Source organism: Macaca fascicularis, chromosome 4 (genome assembly GCF_037993035.2).
Source record: "Macaca fascicularis isolate 582-1 chromosome 4, T2T-MFA8v1.1".
NCBI classification, from domain to species: domain Eukaryota; kingdom Metazoa; phylum Chordata; class Mammalia; order Primates; family Cercopithecidae; genus Macaca; species Macaca fascicularis.
Genome location: NC_088378.1, coordinates 66482442 through 66509336, shown reverse-complemented (window position 1 = coordinate 66509336; position 26895 = coordinate 66482442). Strand labels below are relative to the sequence as shown.

General features: G+C 41.0%; 1 protein-coding gene across 15 annotated transcripts in view; it reads left to right on the top strand.

Moving 5' to 3' along the window:
• The window catches only part of SERAC1 (serine active site containing 1), a 59623-nt gene that overhangs the window by 9672 nt on the left and 23056 nt on the right, over positions 1-26895 (top strand). For 10 of the 15 annotated variants that reach the window (XR_012433573.1, XR_012433575.1, XR_012433574.1 and 7 more), the window contains exons 2-8: positions 88-179; positions 2918-2954; positions 8058-8194; positions 9903-9992; positions 11946-12077; positions 14105-14226; positions 15616-15744. Coding sequence is in view for 6 of the 15 variants with exons in the window: in XM_045391325.3 (XP_045247260.1) it covers positions 89-179; positions 2918-2954; positions 8058-8194; positions 9903-9992; positions 11946-12077; positions 14105-14226; positions 15616-15744 (738 nt within the window). In the remaining 9 variants the exon portion in view is untranslated. The remainder of the gene's footprint in view (positions 1-87; positions 180-2917; positions 2955-8057; positions 8195-9902; positions 9993-11945; positions 12078-14104; positions 14227-15615; positions 15745-26895) is intronic. The other 5 variants (XR_012433571.1, XR_012433572.1, XM_015449005.4 and 2 more) reach the window with 2 other exon arrangements.

Here is a 26895-nt window from a genome sequence, read left to right as displayed (position 1 = left end):
TGTGATGGTAACATGTTCTTGTAGTTAAAACAAGTGTTTTGATTTAGATGCTAAATTAAATTTGTTGTGATTGTTCTACTTACACAGAATGTCCCTGGCTGCTTATTGTGTCATCTGTTGCAGAAGAGTAGGAACCTCTACTTCCCCGCCGAAAAGTGGCACACGCTGGAGAGACATCAGTGAGTACAGCTTAAACACTCTTCTTTTCTTATAGGAACAGTGATAGAATTGTGGCCGCTTCTAAGGTGGGCCACAAAATCTTTTTGAACCCATGATTAAATCTCAAATTGGTTTATGTGTTTCTGTACTAATAGTCCACCCCAATTTTATAGACCCAGAGCCATACATACTCCTTTTTCTTGAGAATTATTTTCCCTCTTCTACTTCTCCTGTCAAATTTCATACTCATCATCGTAAACTTAAATATAACTGCATTTTCATTCAGCAGATATTTATTAAGCTCTTGCAAAATAAAGTGCCAGGCACCCATGTTAGGTTCTGGGAATACAGTGGTGAGCGAGGAAGGTGTCATCCTTGCCTTCCGGGGGCTCGGGATGTGTCTCCAGTCTACTCCATTTGGAGCCTTGCCTTCATTTAGGAAGCTTTCTCTGACACCCTAGGCCAGGTTGGATCTGTTACTTGTCATTTCGTAGGGTCAGCGTAGAACTTAGTTAATTATCTTACAGTTTCCACTATAAACTCTGTGAAGGCAGTATTTTATCTTGTTTACCATTATAACCTAGTTAGTTATTATGCATGGCATATAGTAGGTGATCAAATAGTTTTTGTTGAATGGAAGAGTGAAATAACTTACCTTTTCTGAGCATTATTTCCTTTGTGTGTAAAATGAGAAGATTGGCCTAGAACATCTTTTATTCATTTGACAATAAACAAAATATTTAATTGACCAGGTACAATTTAATTGTGCCAGGTACAATTCTAGGCCCTAAGAATACAATATTGAATAAAACAAACTCCTTTTCCTCGTGGAGTTTCTTTTTGATCTTTAAGAGAAATCTGTTTTTAAGGATAGATCATTTTCATGTAGAAAATTCTGATACTGTTTTAAATACAAAAAGAGAAGCGAGGACAAATGTCTTTTTGGCAGCATGAGTTGAAGCTCTGAACGAAGGAGTGTCTCAATATGTGCACTAAATTATAGGTTAAGGCCGGGTGAGGTGCTGTGACTCATGCCTGTAATCCCAGCACTATGGGAGGCTGAGGTGGGTGGGTCACTTGAAGTCAGGAGTTCAAGACCAGCCTGGCCAACATGGTGAAACCCCATCACTACTAAAAATACAAAAATTAGCTGGGTGTGGTGGTGGGCGCCTGTAATCCTAGCTCCTCAGGAAGCTGAGGCAGGAGAATCACTTCAACCCAGGAGGTGGAGATTGCAGTGAGCTGAGATTGTGTCATTGCGCTCCAGCCTGGGCAACAGAGTGAAACTCTGTATATATACATAAAATCTTTATATTTATTTATATATATTTTCTTTATATATATAAATATTATATATGTAAATGTTATATACAAATATATATAAAGAGTTTTGTGGGCTAGCCTCAGTACCTAATCATCATGAGTACCATATCAGTTAAGGTTGTGCTCAGTGCATGTTATAGAAGCTTGAGTCCAGTGGCTTAGGTTAATATGGTTTTCATTCTTCTTACATAATAATAAGTCAAGGTGGAGACAGTTAGGGCAGGAATTACAGTTTAGCAATCTTCTTGTCTTCCTGCTCCATTCTCTTTATTGTCCTCATGGTCACAAGATGGTGAATCCTTGGGTATCAAGAAGCAGAGGGCCAAAAGCCATTTTGAGGCTTTGTCTTTTTATGTGGGGAGGGATCCACCTCTATAGACTTCCATCTATATCCTATTGGCTACAACTGTGTTACACAGTTAGCCCTAGCTACAGAGTTGTCTAGGAATTTGAATATTTTTAGGTGGTAATCAGGTTGTGTATTTGTAAGGATTAAAGGGCATGTGTATTGGACAGGCAATTAGCAGTGTCTGCCATAGGAATTTTTTAATATTAAAAAAGTTTTCCAAGACCCAAACAAACATTTATAAATGAACTTGTAGAATATACTCTCTATTTCATTTTATTTATTTATTTTAAGATGGATTCTTGCTCTGTCAACCAGGCTGGAGTGCAGTGGTGTAATCTCGGCTCACTGCAACCTCTGCTTCCGTGGTTCAAGTGATTCTCCTGCCTCAGCCTCCCGAGTAGCGGGGATAACAGGCATGTGCCGCCAAGCCTGGCTAATTTTTTTTTTTTATATTTAGTAGAAATGGGATTTCACCATGTTGGCCAGGCTGGTCTCAAACTCCTGACCTCAGGTGATCTGCTCGCCTTGGCCTCCCAAAGTGTTGGGATTACAGGCGTGAGCCACTGCACCTGGTCTAATCTCTGTTTTAAATGGGGCTATGTACATGTATACCTAACCATCAACTATAACATAATTACTTTAGAAAACATTCTTTCGTGTCCTCACTTGACAATATAATCCTTCAATATAGTTCTAGTAGTGATAGGGACAATGCTTCCCATTTCTTTCTTTAATGGGTTGTTAACTAAAAGGGGTCAGAAGGGAAGCGAGCTGCCTGAATGTTGCATTTGGTGGAAGCATTGTAGTCCTACCAGCATCAGTAGTGGAACAGGGACTAGGAGGTGGAGAAAGGGAAGGTATGAAATGTCTTCAGTATACATTATATTTGCACTCAGTGCTTGTTGATTTGTGTGTTTGTGTCTAAGGATAGGAGACCATTTATTAATAGCAACTGATTATATTAATATAAAAATAATAGCTTCTTATCTGATAACATATGATATAGGTAGAGACTTACACTGTTGCCTATTTCCTTTCACACTTCTAAAAATGAAATTCATCACATTGACTTTTTTTCTTTTGAAGGAAATAAAATAAAGTTTACTGGATCACTTATTTTAGGGTAAGTTGTCAACTGTGGAATGTTAATTGGCTTCATTTTACTCTATTGGAAATCTCAATGGCAGTGATTTACAGGTTGCATGAGGTATTGAAAGGGTATAGATTTTGGAATTAGACTGGTGGATTTAATCACTGATCCCACCAGTTAAATGTTGTCATGATGTGGTTTCCTTACCTTCTGAAGAGTGCTTTCTCTTGGAGCCAAATGTGTACTAGGAACTCTGCCTGCCAGGCACTGCTGCTGTGAGAAAAGCACTTTGACGCACCTATATCAGGCACGCACTTAGTTTTGACACACTTAGAGTCACGTCTTGTATTAGGTTCTAAAGTGGGTGAAAAAGGTGCAAATTGACTATAGTCAAAAGTATTTTGGAAAATCCCTTAACTCACCATAAAGCTTGCATGAAAGGAAATTGAGGCTGACTGAGAAAACCAACAGATGGACATCTCCCATTTGATGCTCCCTCAGGAGCACGTGTAATGAATGCAGTGACCCTCTTTCAGCAAATTGTTATTTTTCATATTCCTTCTTTTACTTTTCTTTAGGGGGAGGAATATATATGTAATACTGTTGTACTGTATTTGTTAATACTTTTTACTAGTACAAATATAAAATTAACTCTCAGATGCTGAAATGATAAAAGAGATATATTTGGCATTTTATCCAAATGCATACATTTCTCCATGACATTGTAATGTACGGCAAAATGTATTTAGATAATTTTCCCCTTTGACTCATTCTGAGCAAAGCATAAATGTATATATAACCTTTTCTGTAATGCAGTTTGTCTAGCTCACAATTATGTTCAGGAATATAGTGAAAATTAATTACAGTTTTTTCTTATAGTAAAGAATTTTGTCTTTCATGGAAAACAAGATAAAAGTTCAGATACATCCCAAAGAGAGTAGAGGATTCTTTTTTTTTTTTTTTTGAGACAGTGTCTTACTCTGGTCACCCAGGCTAGAGTGCAGTGGCATGATCTCGGCTCACTGCAGCCTCTGCCCCCTGGGTTCAGGTGATCCTCCCACCTCAGCCTCCCAAGCTGGACCACAGGCGTGTACCACCACACCTGGCTGTATTATTATTATTATTATTTGTATTTTTAGTAGAGACAGGGTCTCGCCATGTTGCCCAGGCTAGTCTTGAACTCCTGGGCTCAGGTGATCTGCCTGCCTTGGCCTCCCAAAGTGCTGGGATTACAGGCTGAGCCACTGCCCTTGGCCAAGGGCAGAGGATTCTAAAGAGCCTTCTTTGTGTTCCTCTGGTGCTAAACCAGTGTCTGAACTTTGTTTTATCTGTTTGCCTGAGGGTAGAAACCAAAGGTCAGAAGAAGGTGTAGGAAAACAATGTTGCTAAACTCTGAATCCAGAGTGCAATGTTTGTGTCAGGATTTAGGGAGTGTGTAAGTCAATCTGATTAGGAAAAAAGAAATCTTCATTTTGAGATACACAACAAACAACATTTAAAATTAACTTCAGGTAGATGATGGGAATACACATTGGCTCATCTTTTCGCAAAACCGGTTTGTCATTATCTAGTAAAATTGAATATGTATACTATCAGAAGGTATGTAATTCTAGATATATGTATGTGTAGATAGATAGAGGTACACGTACATGTATGCACGGTACAGATGTATAAGATACGTAACAGCATTGTTGTGATAGACTCAAACTAGAAACGTTCTCAGTGCCCATCTATGGGAGAGTGAATAAGTAAGTTGTAGTATATCCATGCAATGGATAATCACATACTATACGAAAATCTAAGTGCAGGAACTACATTTTACGTGCAACAACATGGATGACTCACATAAATACAAGGCTGAGCAAAAGAATACGTGTAGTGTGATTCCATTGATATGAATTTCAAAAACAGGCAAAACTAAGCTCTGTTGTTTAAGGATGCATATATAAACTGTAAAGAAAAGCACATTGTTATAAAAATCAGAATCATATATAGAGATGAGAACAGGTCAGTATCGGGGAGGACACACTGTGGGCTTCTGGGGTGCTGTTAACATTCTGTTTCTTGCCTGGATATGATTATGAAGCTATTTATTATTTGTAAACTGAAATGTGTATATACATGTATATGTATATATACAGTCATGTGTCAATAATGGCGATACATTCTGAGTAATGTGTTGTTAGGTGATTTCATTGTTGTGCAATCATCACAGAGTGCACTTGCACAAACCTGGATGGCAGAGCCTACTCCACACCTAGGCTGTGTGGGACAGCCTATTGCTCCTAGGCTCTAAACCTGTACAGCATGTGACTGTACTGAATACTATAGGCTATTATAATACAATGGGAAGTATTTGTGTACCTAAACATATCCAAACAAAAAAAGGTACAGTAAATAACATTTTAAAATGGTACACTTACATAGGGCACTTACCATGAGTGGAGCTTACAGGACGGGGCATTGCTCTGGGTGAGTGAGCATGAGGGCTTAGGACATTACTGTACACTACTGTAGACTTTATCAACACTATGTACCTAGGCTACATTACACTTTTTTTTTTTTTTTTTTTTTTGAGACGGAGTCTTGCTCTGTCGCCCAGGCTGGAGTGCAGTGGCCGGATCTCAGCTCACTGCAAGCTCCGCCTCCCGGGTTTACGCCATTCTCCTGCCTCAGCCTCCCGAGTAGCTGGGACTACAGGCGCCCACCACCGCGCCCGGCTAATTTTTTTTTTGTATTTTTTAGTAGAGACGGGGTTTCACCGTGTTAGCCAGGATGGTCTCGATCTCCTGACCTCGTGATCCGCCCGTCTTGGCCTCCCAAAGTGCTGGGATTACAGGCTTGAGCCACCGCGCCCGGCCTTTTTTTTTTTTTTTTTTTTTTAAGACGGAGTCTTGCTCTGTCGCCCAGGCTGGAGTGTAGCGGCGTAATCTCGTCTCACTGCAGCCTCTGCCTCCTGGGTTCAAGCGATTCTCCTGACTCAGCCTTCTGAGTAGCTGGGATTACAGGCGCCTGCCACCACGCCTGGCTAAGTTTTATATTTTTAGTAGAGCCTTGGTTTTGCCATGTTGGCCAGGCCAGTCTTGAATTCCTGACCTCTGGTGATCCGCCCGCCTTGGCCTCCCAGAGTGTTGGGATTATAGGCGTGAGCCACTGAATTTTGTATTTTCTTTAAAGGCAGAGTCTCACTATGTTTTGCCTAGGCTGGCCTTGAACTCCTGGACTCAAGTGATCCTCCTGCCTCAGGCTTCTAACTAGCTGGGACTACAGGCATGCACCACTGCACCCAGCGACACTAATTATAAAACAGTATTTTTTTTCTTTAATAATTAACCTAGCTGGATGTAGTGCTGTGGGCCTGTAGTCCCAGCTGTTTGGGAGGCTGAGGCAAGAGGATGACATGAGCCCAGAAGTTTGAGGTCAACCTGGGCAACATAGTTGAGACCCTGTCTCTAAAAATAAATAAAGTCCTGGCTTTAATAATTAACCTCAGCTTACTGTATTTTTTTTTTTTTTTTTACTGTATCAGCTTAAATTTTTGAAAAACTTTTTGACTTTTATAATTACACTTAGCTTAAAACACAAACACATCATATAGCTATACAAAAATGTTTTATTTCTTTATGTCCTTATTCTATAAACTTTTGTCTATTAGAAAAATCTTTTTGGCCTGGTGTGGTGGCTCATGCCTGTAATCCCAGCACTTTGGGAGGGGAAGGCGGGCAGATCATGAGGTCAGGAGATCGAGACCATCCTGGCTAACAAGATGAAACCCTGTCTGTACTAAAAATACAAAAATTAGCCAGGCGTGATGTGGGTGCCTGTAGTCCCAGCTACTCGGGAGGCTGAGGCAGGAGAATGACGTGAATCCGGGAGGCGGAGCTTGCAGTGAGGCAAGACTGCACCACTGCACTCCAGCCTGGGCAACAGAACGAGACTCCCTCTCCCCAAAAAAAAAAAAAATCTTTTTGAGGCCGGGTGCAGTGGCTCATGCCTGTAATCTCAGCACTATGGGAGGCCCAGGTGGGCGGATCACGAGATCAGGAGATTGAGACCAACCTGGCTAACACGGTGAAACCCTGTCTCTACTAAAAATACAAAAACAAAATTAGCCGGGCGTGGTGGCAGGCTCCTGTAGTCCCAGCTACTTGGGAGGCTGAGGTGAAAGAATGGCGTGAACCCAGGAGGTGGAACTTGCAGTGAGCTAAGATCGTGCCACTGCACTCCAGCCTTGGGGACAGAGAGAGACTCCGTCTCAAAAAAAAAAAAAAATATATATATATATATATATATATATTTTTGAGACGAGGTCTCGCTCTGTCGCCCAGGCTGGAGAGCAGTAGCTACTCGTGGGTACAGTCATAGCATGCTGCAGCCTTGAACTTCTGGGCTCTAGGGATCCTCCTGCTTTAGCCTCCGGAATAGCTGAGACTACAGGCCTTGCTACTGTGCCAGCAAAAACAATTTTTTAACTTTTTAAATGTTTTTATTAAAAATGAAAACACAAACCCATTAGCCTAGGCCTACACAGGGTCAGAGTCATCCATATCACTGTCTCCGCCTCCGCATCTTGTCCTACTGCGAGGTCTTCAGGGCAGTGACACGCATGGAGCTGTCATTTCCTGTGATAACACTTTCTTCTGGATACCTTCTGCAGGACCTGCCTTAGGCATTTTACAGTTAAGTAGAAGGAGTACACACTGAAATAGCAATAAAAGTATACTATAGTAAATACATAAATCAGTAACATTTATTATTATCAAGTATTATGTACTCTACATAATTGTATGTGCTAGACTTTTCTAGGATAGGCAGCACGGTAGATTTGTTTACACAGCATCACCACACACATGTGATTAATGTGTTACATTGGCTACTCAGTCACTAGGAGATACGAATTTTTTTAGCTCCGTTATAATCTTATGAGACCACTATCGTATGTGAGGTCTGTCCTTGAACAAAAAGTCAGTATATGGCGCATGACTGTATAAATGTTATATGCATGTTACTGTATACATGTTATGTTTCCCAATAAAAAAGAAAGAAGTTTACTATGACAAACTTAATAGAGAAGAGTAGCTCTTGTGTTACATTTTGATTGTGTATTTATGATGCATTTTTTCTTTTCTCTTTAAGAGGTTCTCTATTTCTTACATATGAAGTTCTGGCCCTGAAGAAAGCTGTGACATTAGATACTCAAGTGGTAGAAAGAGAAAAAATGAAGTCATATATATATGTGCACACAGTTTCTTTAGATAAAGGAGAAAATCATGGTAAGTTTATTGTGAAGTAAGCCTCTCTTTGTGAAAAATGGAAGCTAGTCATTGAATTTAAAAATATGTCTATTTAAAACACAGTCTTAGTAGTACAGATTGAGCTAATTCTAAGAATCACCAAACCCGGTGAAAACCAAGTTCCTAAAGAATTAATTAAGGACCAAAGTTTAGACTTCCACATTTAATCCAGGTTTGCAACTCTCCTAAAACTAAGTGAAGTGAAGACTAACTGGCATTTTTAGTCTGAACCTGGAATTCCACACCTTAGTGGAACTGTCAATACAGAGGCTGGCTCTCAGTTTGGCAAGTACAAAAAACATGATTTTGTCATTTAGCTCTGCGATATTTCTACCTTATTTAAGGGATGTATTCATGCAAACCAAACACATGAGATACATTCGTCAATATGAATGCCAACTCATTATAATTATCTGTCACCAAGGCTAGAAAACCTGTCTTTACTAGTTAGGACATTCTACTTCTCAATATTTAGGACACATGGAAGCCCTCATTAGTGATCATATGGTTGCATGGTGAACATGAAATTTTACAGCAGAGGAGTGTATTTTCCTCAGCATATAGGTAGCATGGTGAGTCACACACTTGACTCACAGCTGCCTGTTCATACACTGTTAGCCAGAATGTGCCAGTTAACATGATGTTCCTCGAGTGGGGCAGGCTCTACTGCTTTCCTGTGTCTGTCACCCGCTGCTCTGTTGCTATTAGTTATTATATCACTTTCTGTATTTCAAAATGCTTTTATGGTATGTTTACAATTTCAATTACATAGATAATTGTTGTTGCTTATAATATACCTGTATAATAAGACTTAATCTCTTTAGTAAAGTATCTCCAGACTTCAGTTTGAGGTGAGCTCATCATGAAGGACATTTTCCTGGATATTGCAAAACCTATGTTGTATGTGGAGATTTTCATTAGCTTTAGTAAGTGTTTTTGTAGTTAGTGTTTTTGTTTTTACTTTTCCCTAACTTGGAGAGCAATCTTATTTTGGAATTGAGAGCTCTGTGTTTCCATAATGGTTTTAGTTGCATCAATAGTGACAATAAAAAGACAGCGATGCTATTTTGTATTTTCTTTGTGAAAAAATTTGGAGTTTATAAATTAGCCGGGCGTGGTGGCGGCGCCTGTAGTCCCAGCTACTCGGGAGGCTGAGGCAGGAGAATGGCGGGAACCCGGGAGGCGGAGCTTGCAGTGAGCCGAGATCGCGCCACTGCTCTCCAGCCTGGGCGACAGAGTGAGACTCCACCTCAAAAAAAAAAAAAAAAAAAAGAAAAAATTTGGAGTTTATACATTTCTCTTTGAAACACTGGAGCATAGTGTTAAGAATACATTCTTGGGCGGGGCGTGGTGGCTCACGCCTGTAATCCCAGCACTTTGGGAGGCCAAGGCAGGTGGATCACGAGGTCAGAAGATTGAGACCATCCTGGCTAATATGGTGAAACCCCATCTCTACTAAAAATACAAAAAAATTAGCCAGGAATGGTGGCGGGCGCTTGTGGTCCCAGCTATTCAGGAGGCTGAGGCAGGAGAAGGGGGTGAACCCAGGAGGCGGAGCCTGCAGTGAGCGGATATCGCACCACCGAACTCCAGCCTGGGCGACAGAGCAAGATTCTGTCTCAAAAAAAAAAAAAAAAAAAAAAAAAGAATACATTCTTGGTTTTACTTAATTTTATGATCATTTTAGGTATTGCCTGGCAGGCAAGAAAAGAACTTCACAAAGCAGTAAGAAAAGTGTTGGCAACATCCGCCAAGATACTACGGAATCCATTTGCTGGTAAATATCAAATATGTGACTTGGAATCCTTATCAGTAATCTGAAAGTCATTGGAATGATCAACTTGATACTTTTTTTCATTTCTTATACTAATATTTTTTATAGCTATGGAAAATTAATCAGGCCAGGTGCGGTGGCTCACACCAGCACTTTGGGAGGCTGAGGTGGGTGGATAACCTGAGGTCAGGAGTTTGAGACCAGCCTGGCTAACATGGTGAAACCTCGTCTCTACTAAAAATACAAAAATAGCCAGGCATGGTGGTGGGTGCCTGTAATCTCAGCTACTCAGGAGGCTAAGGCAGGAGAATCGCTTGAACTCAGGTGGCAGAGGTTGCAGTGAGCCAAGATCGTGCCACTGCACTCCAGCCTGGGTGACAGAGTGAGACTGTCTCAAAAAAAGAAAAGAAAAGAAAAGAAAGAAAATTAATTAGCATTATTCTCTTGGACTGTATTTAATTTTAAGGGCTTAATGCTTTGGACAGTTTTCTTCCTTCCTTAGGTAATTGTGAATAAATATGGAGATAAAATATACCCTATTCTCTTGATAAGTGTTTTATAATTTTAAATTTGTTAGAAAATCACTCCCATGCCTTCTCATAATGAGCATAGTACATCCACAATCATAGATTTCACAATCAGGTTAATCTACAATGTGGAGCTAGATACAAAAGAGCTTATCTGATCTCCTTAAAAAGTTGGCATTGTGAAAATAAAAGATGAGAAAACTTTCTACAGTTAAAAGAGACTTTATTAAATCCTGGTTTTAGAAAACAACCTTAAAAATTTTTTTTTTTTTGAAAAATTGGGGAAGCTTGAATATGGAATTAGACTGAATTTTAGATGATTTGGGAAGATTTTTGTTAGTGTTTTTGGGTGTGATAATAGCATTGTGGTTATTTAAGAGAATGCAGGATTGTTTTTAGGAGATGCAGATTGAACTGTGAAGGGGTAAAATGTCATTTTGTCTACATCATCCTTTCAAATAGTTTGGGAAAAATTACATGTTAATATAGATTAAGAAAACATGGTAAAATAATAAGAGTTATTGAATCTAGATGTGATGTATGGATGTTAACTTATTCTTTTTTTTTTTTTTTTGAGACAGTCTTGCTCTGTCACCCAGGCTGGAGTGCAGTGGCACGATCTCTGCTTACTGCAAGCTCTGCCTCCTGGGTTCACTCCATTCTGCTGCCTCAGCCTCCTAAGTAGCTGGGACTACAGGCGCCCGCCACCACACCCGACTAATTTTTTGTTTTTGTATTTTTAGTAAAGACGGGGTTTCACAGTGTTAGCCAGGATGGTTTCGATCTCCTGACCTTGTGATCCACCCACCTCGGGCCTCCCAAAGTGGTGGGATTACAGGCGTGAGCCACTGTGCCCAGCCTATGTTAATGTATTCTTTAATTTCTTTCATATATTTGATCTTTTTGAAAAAGTTTTGGGGAGAAAAAGATTTTTAAAATGACCACATATGAAAGACACCAGAATATACAAAACAAAAGCATACATGTTGAACCTGGGCAATGTAACAAGTCCCTGTCTCTAGAAAAAAAAGAAAAAGATTAGTTGTGCCTAATGGTACACACCTGTGATCTCAGCTACTCAGGAGGCTGAGGTGGGAGGATTGCTTGAGGCCAAGAGGTTGAAGCTGCAGTGAGCCATGATCGTGTCACTGCATTCCAGCCTGGGTAACAAAGTGAGACTGTCTCAAAAAACAAAACAAAACTGACCCCTGAACCCCACCAAAAAAAAAGCACACACAATATTCATAATAATATAAAAGATAATATTACAGAATTGAGAACAAATAATATCAGTTTTTATCAATACCTATATACATGGATTTAACTGTCCAATTGTAGATTTCAAATATTTATAAATTACCATCTTAAAGTGAAGATAAAAGTATTATCTTAGCTGTTCCTGTTGTCTTGGCTTTTTCTTTTTGCAAAGACCCTTTTAGTACAGTTGATATAGAAGATCATGAGTGTGCTGTGTGGCTGCTCCTACGGAAGAGCAAGTCAGATGACAAAACCACGCGACTCGAGGCTGTGCAGGAGATGTCGGAGGCCCATCATTGGCATGGTAATGAGACCACCCGAACAGGTGGCAGGTCTTCAGCTGGCTCTTGATTTCCGATGTAAAAGACAAGGGAGTGAGATTCAGGAAGGAAAATAATTCAGGCAGTCTTAGTATATATAAAAAGTATTTTAAAAATTTTAAGAAGCTTCAATGATACGGAAAGTAGAAAGCCTGCTGACCTGGTAGTCAAATGTGTTTGGTAAGAATGAGCTCAAAAATGAGGTATATATATTTGTGTAACTTTCTACCGGAACAAAGTTTTATTTGGTTACATACTTCTTTGAGAGCAACTCTTGATTCTGATAGTTGCCTAATGTACTTGAGTTTTCTTTGGGTTTCTGTTTAATGAAGTATACTTAATTGCTTGCTACACCATACAATTATATTTGCTTTTACTTTTACAATCTACTTGACTCTAATACTAATAGTTGAATGTACCCAATTTGTATGTGTGTATATCATTTTTAATGGACTATTTGAAATATATAATTGTGTTTCAGAGTCACACATTTTACAATAAAAATACTTTAAAAAGAACTCATATCTGCTCTGGTTATAGTACATGGACAAAACTATATTTTGTTAGTAGAGCTGTCTTGTAAAAATGGGCAAAATAGAAAAAAATAATTTTCTCAGCTAGGCACAGTGGCTCACACCTGTAATCCCAGCACTTTGGGAGGCTGAGGAGGGTGGATCACTTGAGGCCAGGAGTTCAAGACCAGCCTGGGCAACATGGCAAAACCCTGTCTCTACTAAAAAAATACAAAAAATTCAGCTGGGCATGGTGACGTGTGCTTGTAATCCTAGCTACTGGGAGGCTGAGGCACAAGAATTGCGAACCCACGAGGCAGAGTCGTTAGTGAGCTAAGATTGCACCACTGCGCTCCAGCCTGGACAACAGAGCAAAACTGTCTCAAAAAAAAAAAAAAAATTCTCAAAGAAAAGTTAAACGCAGAATGAGATCTCTGAAAATTAATTTGTTAATTGGTTGGCGGCTACAATTATAATAATTTATAATGTAAGTATAAGCTCACTTAATGTTGGTGGAGATTTAGAATAGAAATATTTTTCAAAATTTGCCTTCCAGGGCTCCATTCCAGACTTACTGTATCAGAGAAATCAGAGGAAGTGCCCTGGCCCATAGATTTTGAAAAAGTTCCCCACTTGATCCAGAAGTACTCACCCAGGTTATTATTATTATTATTTTTTGAGACAGAGTCTTGCTCTGTCACCCAGGCTGAAGTGTAGTGGTACGACCTCCACTTACTACAACCTCCGTCTCCTGGGTTCAAGCTATTTTCCTGCCTCAGCCTCCCGAATAGCTGGGATTACAGGTGCCCACCACTACGCCTGGCTAATTTTTGTATTTTTAGTGGACACAGGGTTTCACCATGTCAGTCAGGCTGGTCTTGGACTCCTGACCTCAGATGATCCACCCGCCTCGGCTCCGAAAGTGCTGGGATTACAGGCCTGAGCTGCAGTGCCCGGCCAATCCCAGGTTATAAACTGCCACTATTGAAAATAATGTTTGCTTTCATGATTGGAATTTTGTTTTTGATATATAAAGAATGGCATGTTTAATGGAAAGTACTGGTATTTGGAACTGCAGACTAAATATTCATGGGCATTATGAATACCAAAGCACCATAGCATCACCACGGGGCAGCAGGCTTAAACGCAACCTCATGTGTTTTGAGTAGTGGTCGAAACAGCTTTTGAATGCTGGAATTGTTTTAAAAAGAAGTTAAATTGGTTCTGACTTACCAGTTTCCACCTTTGAGCTTCCTTTTTTCCAAAAAGTTAGGCTGTGACCCGGTCTCCGGATATACGTTGAGGAGAACTGTGAGATGAGTCCTGGAAATGTAGCTAGCTTATAGGTATTGTAAATGTAGTTGCACTTGGGACATTTTGGATTACAAATTTGCAGAGCAGTCTAAAACTTAGAGTGCTTTCAGTAGTTTGTTCAGTTAATCTTTACAACATCTATCAGCTGGTTTTGGTATTAACAAAAGATAATGCTTTTTCAATAGATTACCAGTATAGGCTAATTGCTCAAGCCTGTGATCCGAAAACTCTTATTGGTTTGGCACGAAGCAAAGAGAGTGATCTTCGCTTTTTTCTCCTACCACCTCCTTTGCCATCTTTAAAAGAAGTAAGTAAAACAATATTAATAATAATTTAGAGAGTGAAAAATGGTTTAATATATTATCTTCACTTTGGGTACAAAATACTTTAAAAAAGTAGTTGTTGGCTACTTCTCACAAGCAGATAAACTGGAATGTAAAACTGAAATCATAGTAGTTATACAAATATTTGGTTCCTCAGGAGGGGCCGTTCCTGCTATATTATTTTCTGCCTTTGGGAATTGGGAGTCTCTGTAAACCAGTGGGTGACATGCCATAGCATATCAGCATCCATGAGTTGGTCCCTTCTGAGTTTCTGTAGGTCAGGTTTTCTTAGCCTCAGCACTGTTGACATTTTGGGCCAGATAATTCTTTGTGGTAGGAAGCTGTTGTGTACATTGTAGGGTGTGTAGCAACATCCCTAGACTCTACTCCCTAGATGCTAGTAGCACCCCCTAGTTGTAACAACCAAAAATGTCCCCAGACATTGCCAGATGTTGCCGAGGCAAAATAGCCACTGGTTGAGAAACACTGCGACAGATTTAAAGCATGCTTCTTGAGTATCTTTCCTAGACCAGAAAATGAAACTCTTAAAACTTATGCGTTCGCAGCTTTTTGAAAAATAGGAAAATGAGGCCGGGCGCGGTGGCTCAAGCCTGTAATCCCAGCACTTTGGGAGGCCGAGACGGGCGGATCACGAGGTCAGGAGATCAAGACCATCCTGGCTAACACAGTGAAACCCCATCTCTACTAAAAAATACAAAAAAAAAAAAAAAAAAAAACTAGCCGGGCGAGGTGGCGGGCGCCTGTAGTCCCAGCTACTCGGGAGGCTGAGGCAGGAGAATGGTGTAAACCCGGGAGGCGGAGCTTGCAGTGAGCTGAGATCCAGCCACTGCACTCCAGCCTGGGCGACAGAGCCAGACTCCCTCTCAAAAAAAAAAAAAAAAAAGAAAAATAGGAAAATGAATATGCTAGATATTAATTATTAGAGAAAATGAGATAGTAACAAGTTCTGGATTTAAAAAGCAGTAGCTTTAATTAGTAAGGGTGCAATACTTCATTTTGAGTCAAGATGTTGAGAATGTCAAGATGTCAGATGAAAATTCAGAGTTAAAGTTTACAGTACGTCTCTCAGTTTGAAGTAGCAAACGTGAAAATATAGAATTCAAAATTAAATGATTGTTTATTTACCTGGGTGGGTGACTGTTTTCAAGACTGAAAGCAGTAATTAATCTCTGATATCTCTTTCCCTATATCTCTGTATCACATATATATGTATATGTATATATAGAGAGAGATGCACATATCATATATGGCTTTGATATATATATATATGGCAAATATTGGCTTTGAGTATTTGGATATTTTTTGTTGTACTCAGTTGTTGAGTATTTATGAAGAATTTCCTTTCATTTCAGGATTCTTCCACTGAAGAAGAGCTCAGGCAGTTGCTGGCTTCCTTACCTCAAACAGAGCTGGATGAGTGTATCCAGTATTTTACATCTTTGGCTCTTAGTGAAAGCAGTCAGAGTCTAGCTGCTCAGAAGGTTAGCTCATGTATTCACTTCAGTAAATATTTTTGAGTGTCCACTCTTTCCAATGTATTGTGTCAGGGGCTAGCATTCACCCAGTAACTGAGTAAACATGCTAACTTCTGGTTGTGTGCCATGCCCTGGGCTGGATGTCAGGGATGACAGGGAGGCAGGTAAATAAACAGTCACAGAGTGTGTAAGAGAGATAAAGGTGATTTCAGGAGCCCTTCACTCTGCTTAAGAGGTCATTTACAGCTTCACAGGAAGTAACTCTTAAAATTTTATCTTAAAGAATGAGGGCCGGGTGTGGTGGCTCATGCCTGTAGTCCCAGCGTGTTGGGAGGCTGACACGGGTGGATCACGAGGTCAAGAGATAGAGACCATCCTGGCCAACATGGTGAAACCCCATCTCTACTGAAAATACAAAAATTAGCTGGGCGTGGTGGCGCATGCCCATAGTCCCAGCTACTTGGGAGGCTGAGGTAGGAAAATCGCTTGAACCCGGGAGGCAGAGGTTGCAATGAGCCGAGATTGTGCCACCGCACTCTAGCCTGGTGACAGAGCGAGACTGTCTCAAAAAAAAAAAAAAGAATGAACAGGGCTGAGCGCAGTGGTTGACAACTGTAATCCCAGTGCGCAGTGCTTTGTGAGGCTGAGGTAGGAGGATTGCCTGAGGCCAATAGTTTGAGACCAGCTTGGGCAACACAGCGAGAACCCCCATGTCTATAAAACATTACAAAAAAAAATTAGTTGGACGTGGTAACATGTGCCTGTAGTTCCAGCTGTTTGAGAGGCTGAGATGGGAGGATTGCTTGAGCCCAGGAGATTGAGGCTTCAGTGAGCTGTGATTGTGCTGCTGCACTCCAGCCTGCGCAATAGAATGAGACCCTGTCTCAAAAAAAAAAAAAAAAAAAAAAAAAAAGAAAACAAGGCCCTCAGTGAATACTGAATTCTGATATTCTTGGGGTGCAAGTTATTCTTTATAAAAATCTCATACCTCTAAGAGAAATCAGAACGAATAACCACCATTATTAACTGCAGTAACTATGTAATCTCAATGAGAGGAACGTATTTTGTCAGTAAAAAAAATCACAGTATTCTATATTCTTTGACCAATTAAATGCATTTTCTCATTTTTCCCTTTTATGAGAAATTAGGGACACATCAGTAGACAGGACTTGTCTAGTATACTTTACGTAATTTCCCCTTTTGGGCCATGTCTTGGAATTGCTCCAGTGAATTATAGTGGTGTTTTCTTTTTGAAGCTGAGAGTTCCGTCGTCTGGCCTCTATACCCTTTCTGTACACTGACCTTCTTATGCTTTTAAATTCTGTTCCCAAAGTGGCTAGAAGGTGCCATGGTTTTTTGACAAGATATCCCTGGCTCTTTTTGATTCTTCCTGCCCTACGAGATATGGCTGCTTCTCCAAGGAGATCTGATTCTTCTTACAGGAAAAGGTTAAGAGTCCAAAACCCAGGCACTAGGTGTGCGTAATAGTTCTTCATGAAGGTAGAGCTGGTGGACCTTGGGGGCTCCTAGATACCTAAGTAACAGAGCAGAACAATTACCTTTTTCTTAAAAGGTCTTAAATTTATGGTGATATTTCCAATTCAACTAGTTTTCTTTATAATCCACATACCATAAAACCCTTTAAAACTATACAATTCATTCAATGTTAATATACTCATAGAGTTGTATAATCATTACTCCAATCTAATTCCAGAATATTTTCACCATCCCCCAAAGAATCCCTCTAACCATTAGCAGTCACCACTCATTCCCCTCTCCAGCCCCTGGTAACCACGAATCTATTTTTCCTATGGATTGGCCTGTTCTGGACATTTCATATAAATGGAATCATCTAATATGTGGCCTTTTGTGTCTGACTTCTTTCACTTAGCATAATGTTTTCAAGGCTCAACCACATTGTGGCATATCAGTGCTTCATTCCTTTTTATGGCCAAGTAATAGTCCATTGTATGGCTATGCCGCATTTTATTTATCTGTTCATCAATGATGGACATTTGGGTCATTCCTATTCTTTGGCTGTTATGTATGAATAATATTTCTATGAACATTCTATCGTTTGGCTATTATGTATGAATAATACTTCTATGAACATTTCTAATTGGGAAAAAAAAAAACTGTACTGTACAAGATAGGGAAAAAGCAAAGCATTTTTCCTTCTTTCTCACACCCCTTAACACTTCTGACACCAGAAGTGTGGAGGGTTTTTCCCTACACACTCAGCAATTCTCCATAAGACACCAGCTCGGTGTCCTTCCATTTAATTCAGTTCTGACGTCTCTACCTAGAGATGGTATCAGAGCCTATAGGTTAAGGGCTCTGTCCCACAGGACTGCCCCCCACTTCAGATGCCAGTCACGTGTTCCAAGTGTGACCTGTGCTTCTGATCAGCCATAAACTGGCAGTGCCCATGACCCCCTCCTTGGGTTTGATTAATTTACTGGGATGACTCATGGAATTCAGGAAAACACCTGACTTATGCTTACCGTTTATTATAAAGGATATGACAGAGGAGAGGGATGGACAGCAGATGGAAGAGACGCATAGGGCAAGCTATATAGGAAGGGGTGCTGAGCCTTCATGCCCCTCCGGGTGCATCACCCTCCAGATATCTCCACGGGTTCTGGTATCCAGAAACTTTCCGAACCCTGTCCTTCGGATTTTCATGGCTTTAATCAGTTGGCATGGTTGATTGAATCATTGACCTTTGGTGATCACCTCAACTTTCAGGCCCTCTGTCCTCCCCAGAGGTTGGTGAATAGGGCAGAAAGTCCCTACCCTCTAATCATGTCCTTAGTCTTTCTGGCCACCAGCCCCCTTCCTGAAACTATTTAGGGGCCCTCCAGCCACCAGTCATCTCATTAGCATACAGAAGACACTCATCACTCTAGAGGGAACCAGGGGTGGAGACCAAATATATGTTTCTTATTAGATCTCAATATCAACATTCATGTGCATGTCTTTGTGTGGATGTATGTTTTTAGTTCTCTTGAGTATATACCTAGGAGTGGAATTTCTGGGTCTTGTGGTAACTCCGTGTAACTTTTTGAGTAACTTTCAAATGTTTTCCACAGGGACTTTACCATTTTACATTCCCACCAGGAATATATGTTATTGTCCATCTTTTCTTCTAGCCATCCCATTGTGTGTGAAGTAGTATCCTCATTCTGGCTTTGATTTGCATTTTCCTAATGCTTAATGATGTTGAGTACCTTTTCACGTGCTGTTGGCACTTACATATCTTCTTTGGAGAAATATCTATTCAAATCCTTGGCCCAATTTTTTTTTAACTAGGGATTTTGTTTTTGTTTTTGAGATGAGGTCTCACTGTGTTGACCAAGTTGGAATGCAGTAGCTCTTCACAGGCAAAATCATTACGTGCCCTACAGCCTTGAACTCCTGGGCTCAAGTGATCCTCCCACCTCAGCCTCCTGAATAGCTGGGTCTACAGGTGTGAGCCACCATGGCTCCCTTTGCTCATTTTAAAATTGGGTTACTTGTCCTTTCGAAGCATCTTTTCATGTTGTAGCACCCAATTTAAAAATGGGCTTTTGTTTTTTTTTTTTTTGTTGAATTGTAAGAGTTCTTGATATATGCTAGATACAAATCTCTTATTAGATATGTTGAATTGTAAGAGTTGAAATTTTTTGTTGTTGAATTGTAAGAGTTCTTTATATTGTTGAATTGTAAGAACTCTTTATGTATTCTGGATGCAAATCTCTTATTAGATATGTAATTTGCAGATATTTCTCCCATTCTGTGGGTTCTTTTCACTTTCTTGATAGTGACCTGTGCACCCCAAATGTTTTTAATTTTCATGAAGTCTGGACAGGCATGGTGGCTTATGTCTGTAGTCCTAGCACTTTGGGAGGCGGAGGTGGGAAGATCACTTGAGCCCAGGAGTTTGAGAACAGCCTGGGCAACATTGCAAGACTATCTCTACAAAGAAGAAAAACATTAGCCAGTTGTGGGGTGTGCGCCTGTGATCCTAGCTTCTCAGGAAGCTAAGGCGGGAGGAGCACTTGAGCCTAGGAATTCAATGCTGCAGTGAGCAGTGATTGTGCCACTGCATTCCAGCTTGGGCAACAGAACAAGTCCCTGTCCCTAAAAAAAAATTTAAAAATAAAAAACATTTTTGATGAAGTCCAATTTATACATTTTTTTTCTTTTGTTGTTTGTGCTGTTGGTGTCAAACCTAGGAAACCACGGGCCTGTCATACCAAGTAGTTTCTTATCTAAATCTGTATTCTTCCCTTCTCTATTCTTATGCCCCTGCTTTTCATCTGGAAGCCAAGGAACCACCTCATTTTCAGCAGGCCTTGTCTAACATCTGACAGTTTCAGCTTGGTTGGGACCAGGCTGTTTACAGACAGGGTCTTGTGGACTTGGGTGCTTCTCTGTGTTCTGCCATAGTGTCTCCCACTCGCATCACTAACTTCTCTCCTGCACCCCCATGTCAGAGCTCCTGAGACCTGGCCTGACATTACTGTTTAGTTAATATTCCTCTACCTTCTATAGTGTTCTGTAACCTTACCTTTTGCCAAGTGAAGAGAGGGAAAGTGGTTTAATACCACCATGCCACTTCTTTTTTTTGAAATGGAGTCTCCCTCTGTCACCCAGGCTAGAGTGGTGCGGTGGTGTGATCTCGACTCACTACAGCCTGTGCCTCCTGGGCTCAAGCAGTTCTCCTGCCTCAGCCTCCCGAGTAGCTGGGACTACAGGCATGTGCCACTACACTAGGCTAATTTTTTTGTATTTTTAGTAGAGTTGGGGTTTCACCATGTTGGTCAGGCTGGTCTCAAACTCCTGACCTCAGGTAATCTCGCCTTGGCCTCCCAAAGTGCTGGGATTATAGGTGTGAGCCACTGTGCCTGGCCCCACTATGCTGCTGCTTTGTGCAGAATTCTTGGCCTCAGCAGTAAAGAGTTACATAGTTTAAATTGGCCTTGTGCATGTGTATGTGTGTGTTCATAGTTAAAATATCATGTGTTGGCTGGGCGCGGTGGCTCAAGCCTGTAATCCCAGCACTTTGGGAGGCCGAGACGGGCGGATCACGAGGTCAGGAGATCGAGACCATCCTGGCTAACACGGTGAAACACCGTCTCTACTAAAAAAATACAAAAAGCTAGCCGGGCGAGGTGGCGGGCGCCTGTAGTCCCAGCTACTCGGGAGGCTGAGGCAGGAGAATGGCGGGAACCCGGGAGGCGGAGCTTGCAGTGAGCTGAGATCCGGCCACTGCACTCCAGCCTGGGTGACAGAGCGAGACTCCGTCTCAAAAAAAAAAAAAAAAAAAAAAATATCATGTGTTTGTGTGTTTTAACATTCACCATCTTGGAGAGGACCTGGGTCTTCTGACAACTTCTCCTACCCATTCCAGGTGCCTCATTTTAAAGATCTTCCCCTAACTGAAGTTTTTCTGAAAAAGTAATTCGTATGACCTTTTTTTTGAGATGAGGGTCTCACTCTGTCACCCAGGTTGGAGCACGGTGGCATGATCTTGGCTCACTACAGCCTCCGCCTTCTGGGCTCAAGTGATCGTCTCACCTCAGCCTCCCGAGTAGCTGGGACTACAGGCATGTACCACCAGGCCTGGCTAATGTTTTTTGTATTTTTGGTAGAGACAGGATTTCGCCATGTTGCCCAGGCTGGTCTCTAACTCCTGGCTCAAGAGGTCCACCCAGCCTCAGTCTTCCAAAGTGCTAGTATAACAAGCGAGAGCCACCGTGCCTGGACCGTATGACCTTTTAATTGCATTGTCTTTACGCTACACCAATTCAGTATATTTAGGAAACATAGATCACACTGGAAATGATGAAACTGACACTTGAAACGTTCCCATTCTACTTGGGCAGATCACAGACACATATAGATCCATCCTTTAAGTAAAAAAATTGTTTTTAGTATTTTTTTAAAAAACAATGAATGCTTTATGTTTAATGAAGCACCTTTGATTTTTCCACTTGGAAGGTACTGGTTTCACTTTGATTTGAGTCCCTGTTCTTTTTTTTAAAACAAGAGGTAGCATATCTTTAATTAATTTTTCAAATAAATATTTAATTTTAATTCTAATGTCCCATCTCTTTAGGCCAGTAAGCACTGCCTTTTACTTTTTTTTTTTTTTTTGAGGCACAGCATCGCTATATCCCCAGGCTGGAGTGCAGTGGTTCCATCTCGGCTCACTGCAAGCTCTGCCACCCAGGTTCAAGCGATTCTCCTGCCTCAGCCTCCGAAGTAGCTGGGACTACAGGCGCGAGCCACCATGCCCAGCTGATTTTTGTGTTTTTAGTAGAGACAGGGTTTCACCATGTTAGCCAGGATGGTCTCGATCTCTTGACCTTGTGATCTGCCTGCCTTGGCCTCCCAAAGTGCTGGGATTACAGGCGTGAGCCACTGCGCCTGGCCTCCTTTTCGTTATTCTTATTCCCCCTACTCTGCCTCAAGTTTGTCATGCCTCCTGGATTTCACATATGCCAGGAGGCTGGGGGTGCTGACATGGCGGGTGGAGAGAGTCCATCTGGTTTGCAGTAATCTGTCTGCCCAGTTTATGACAGACCTGTCTCATAGTGGTCCCCAAGGGCCCTTCAGTGTCAGTGTGCTGTTTCTATATAAAACTGCTTTCAAGCTGGGCACAGTGGCTCATGCCTGTAGTCCGAGCTACTGAGGAGGCTGAGGCAGGAGGATACCCCAGTCCAGAAGTTTGAGGCTGTGGTGCTCTATGATAGCTTCTGTGAACAGCCACTGCACTCCAACCTGGGCGACATAGTGAAACTGCATCTCTAAAAAATAAATAAACAAAACTCCTCATGTACGGAGGCGACTGTCAACCCCAGCATATAGCCAACACAATAATGTTTGGTTTTGGAACAGAGTTCTTAACCTTTGAATACCATGGACTCCTTTTGTGATTTGGTTAAGTCTAGGAACTCAGTTCTAAATGCATAAAATATAATGCATAAGATTACAAAGGAAACAAATTATATTGAAATACTGTTATCAAAAGAGAAAATAAATTCTTATATAATTAATACATGTATTTATGGATGCATTCAATAATAAAATATATTTAAAACATGAAAGTTGAAGTTAATTAAAATTTTTCTCTAACTTTTTATTTTGGAATAATTTCAAATTTAAATAATTGCAAAAATAATACATTTCATTAAGTTTTACCAATTACTGGCTGGGCGCAGTGGCTCACGCCTGTAATCCTAGCACTTTGGGAGGCCGAGGCAATTAGATCACGAGGTCAGGAAATTGAGACCATCCTGGCTAACACAGTGAAACCCCATCTCTATTAAAAATACAAAAAAATTAGCCAGGCGTGGTGGCGGGCGCCTGTAGTCCCAGCTACTTGGGAGGCTGAGGCAGGAGAATGGTGTGAACTTGGGAGGCAGAGCTTGCAGTGAGCCGAGATCACACCACTGCACTCCAGCCTGAGCAACAGAGTGAGACTCCATCTCAAAAAAAAAAAAAAAAAAGATTCACCAATTACTAACATTTTATCCCATTTGTTATATCATCCCTCCCTTTTACTTTCCCTCTCTCTGCAGATATATTTTAAGATACCTATTCACACACATTTAATATTTTTCTCCCTGAGCCATTCATTAGGTACAGATATGATGCCCCAAGGACATTCCCTGAAAGAACCACAGTACAGTTATCAATTCAGAAAATTTAATATTGATATAATACTGTTGTCTAATATTAAAATACTCCGTATTTGAATTTTCCCAGTAATTCTTTTATGACAGCTTTTTTTTTTTTTTTTTTTTTTTTTTTGGAGATGTAGTCTCGCTCTGTCACCCAGGCTAGAGTGCAGTGGTACAATCTCAGCTCATTGCAATCTCCGCCTCCCTGGTTCAAGCAATTCTCCTACCTCAGCCTCCTGAGTAGCTGGGATTACAGGCATCCGCCACCACGCCTGACTAATTTTGTATTTTTAGTGGAGACGGGATGTCACCATGTTGATCAGGCTGGTCTCGAACTCCTGACTTCAGGTGATCTGCCCGCCTTGGCCTCCCAAAGTGCTGGGATTATAGGCATGAGCCACTGCGCCCAGCCTATGACAGCCTTTTTCTTTTTAAAAAATCTATTGCAGGATCTAGTCTGGTATTAAGTGTTGCATGTGAGTCTTGTGTATTTAGACTCCTTTTACCTGAAAATTTTTTCAGCCTTTCTCTGTCTTCATGACATTGACATTTTTGAAGAGTACAAAGCAGTGGTTTGTAGATTGGCCCTCAGTTTAGTTTGTCTTATGCTTCCTCATGATTAAATTTGGGTGTGTGTTATTATAGGAATACGATAGAGGTGATTTTGTGTCCTTCCCAGTATGTCATGCCCGGAAGCACGTGATGCCAGCTCACCCCTTATTGTTGATGTTCCCTTTGTTCACTTGATTAAAGTGATGTCTGCCAGTTTTCTCTGCTTGAATGTTAATATATTTCTTTATTTGAAATTAATACCACTCTGGGAGGCTGAGGCGGGTGGATCACGAGGTCAGGAGATTGAGACCATCCTGGCTAACACAGTGAAACCCCGTCTCTACTAAAAAGACAAAAAATCAGCCGGGTGTGGTGGTGGGTGCCTGTAGTCCCAGCTACTCAGGAGGCTGAGGCAGGAGAATGACGTGAACCCGGAAGGTGGAGCTTGCAGTGAGCCAAGATCTCGCCCCTGCACTCCAGCCTGGGCGCCACAGTGAGACTCTGTCTCAAAAAAAAAAAAAAAGAAAAAAAGAAATTAATACACGATTTGTAGGAGGAGGTACTACTTTGAAATTAGGAGACTGTCCTGTTGCTCTTCAAACTTTCAGCCAGTGGTTTTATTTAATAATATTCTTTGAATGAATCTTGCCTGAATAACAGTTATTGTTAGGTGGTTACAAAATGCTGAGTTTTTCCCCCTAATTTTATTACTCCTTATTCATTTATTTAGTACTCTTCTGTAGGAAAAGCTTTCTTCCTCCTCCCATTTCTCCTTTCTGCCTTTCTTTCTAATCCATATGGGATCACATGTGGTTATTTTTCTTCACTAGATTATAATCTATTACTCTCCTTATTCATACTGATGTTCAGATTGTCTCAGGTTTGGCTGTGGGAGCCCCTTCAGGTTGTCTCCCATGTCTTTTGGAAATGGTTTGTCATTATTTTTGGAGCACTTGCTTATTTTCTGGCATTAGAAAATGTTCGTCTTAGACTTTCCCTATTCTAGCCCTAGAATCAGCTGATTTTTTAAGCAGCCTTGGTTCCTTTTAGGGCTTATGGTGTTTAGTAACCAAATTCTGGGCTAGGGAAGCTCATTGCTGCTGTCGTTGCTTTCAGGCCTTCGGTGGATAGAGCTGGGGAAAAGAGGCAGCTTCATATGGTTCTGTTCAATATGTACCTTTTATTTTTTAATGACATACCAGTGTGAATGCTGTTGTTGCTTCGCTGAATGAGAACATTGAACTGTTGATCTCAAATCATTATTGCTAGGGAATACGGAAAGCAGTGTAGATTTGGGATCACTAGTATGAGAATGCAACTTCACCATTTGGTGATAGTTGGCATTGAAAGGAAGGGTGAATATAACTGTATTTTCAGGTAGCTGCAACATGAGATGTGATACGAAAATACCTGTGCTTTCCCTTACAAACAGAATCACAGGGACTGCTAGTGTTACTGTGGTTTATTGTCTGTGTTCATAACTGAATACTATGCAGAATTTCAGTTAGAGGTTAGGAAAAAACAGGTAATTTTTTTTCCATCCAGGTTTACACCCTGCCTGCCTTGAATTCTATCTACCCCATACCCCTAAGGACCTTGTTAAAAACTCCTGCTTTAGAATGAACATAATTTTAAAGACCAGTTAGTTTGGACAAATCACAGAGCTCTAAGGTGGTAACTTTTTATGAGGAAACACCAGAGATGGGCCGGGCACGGTGGCTTATGCCTGTAATCCCAGTACTTTGGGAGGCCAAGGTGAGCGGATCACGAGGTCAGGAGATCGAGACCATCCTGTCTAACATGGTGAAACCCCATCTCTACTAAAAATACAAAAAGTTAGCCGGCTGTGGTGGCACGCGCCTGTAGTCCCAGCTACTCGGGAGGCTGAGGCAGGAGAATCACTTGAACCTGGGAGGCGGAGCTTGCAGTGAGCTGAGATCACACCACTGCACTCCAGCGTAGGTGACAGAGTGAGACTCCATCTCAAGAACAAAACAAAACAAAACAAAACAAAACACCAGAGATTGGCTCTTATATATTACTGTTGCCTTCAATTTTTCTACCTATTCCTTTTCCTTTTTTTTTCTGTCTGTTTTCAAGACAGGGTCTCACTCTGTTGCCCAGGCTAGGGTTCAGTGGCATGATCATGGCTTACTGCAACCTTGACCTCCCTGGGTTAGGCAATCCTCCCGCCTCAGCCTCCTGGGTAGCTGCGATAGTAGGTGCACCACCTTTCCTAGCTAATTTTTTGTGGAGATGGGATTTCACTGTATTGACCAGGCTGGTCTTGAACGCCTGGGCTCAAGCAATCCACTTGCCTCGGCCTCCCAAAGTGCTGGGATTATAGACGTGAGCCACCACCCTTAGCCTGTACCTACTCTTTATTGTTGTTTTCAATATCGTCATTCTCTAGCTTTTTCTATGCACTTCCTTAATCCTTAGGAAATTATTGTTTGTTGTACTCATAGAATTTGATGTTTGGTGTTTCTTAAATCTTTATGAATTTATTTAGTCTTGTCATATCTTAATTCAGTATAAAGCAGCAGTAACTATGTACATTTATTTTTACATTAGGGTTTAGAATATAATCCATACAACCATACTGTGAGTTTGTTCCTTTGTATTCATTCCTTTTTGCTTGTACTTCTTACTGCCACAAAATCTGCCAATTCATAAGTAACAAGCTTCGCCAACAATGAGAATGGAATGGGAACTGCATTCTACATCACACTGCCGAAATGGCCAAGACAAATGAAAGTCCTAGATCATTTTTCTTCGCCTTCTCCCCTCTCTGTCCTTGGGGAATTTAGAGTAGAAATAGATGAGATGATTCAAGGGTACAAGGTGGGAAGAGGGGTTTGAGGGAGCCAGGATGTGGTGATAAATCTTCAAGAAAAAATTCCTACCCCCTGACAAAGTTCACCAATCCGCTATT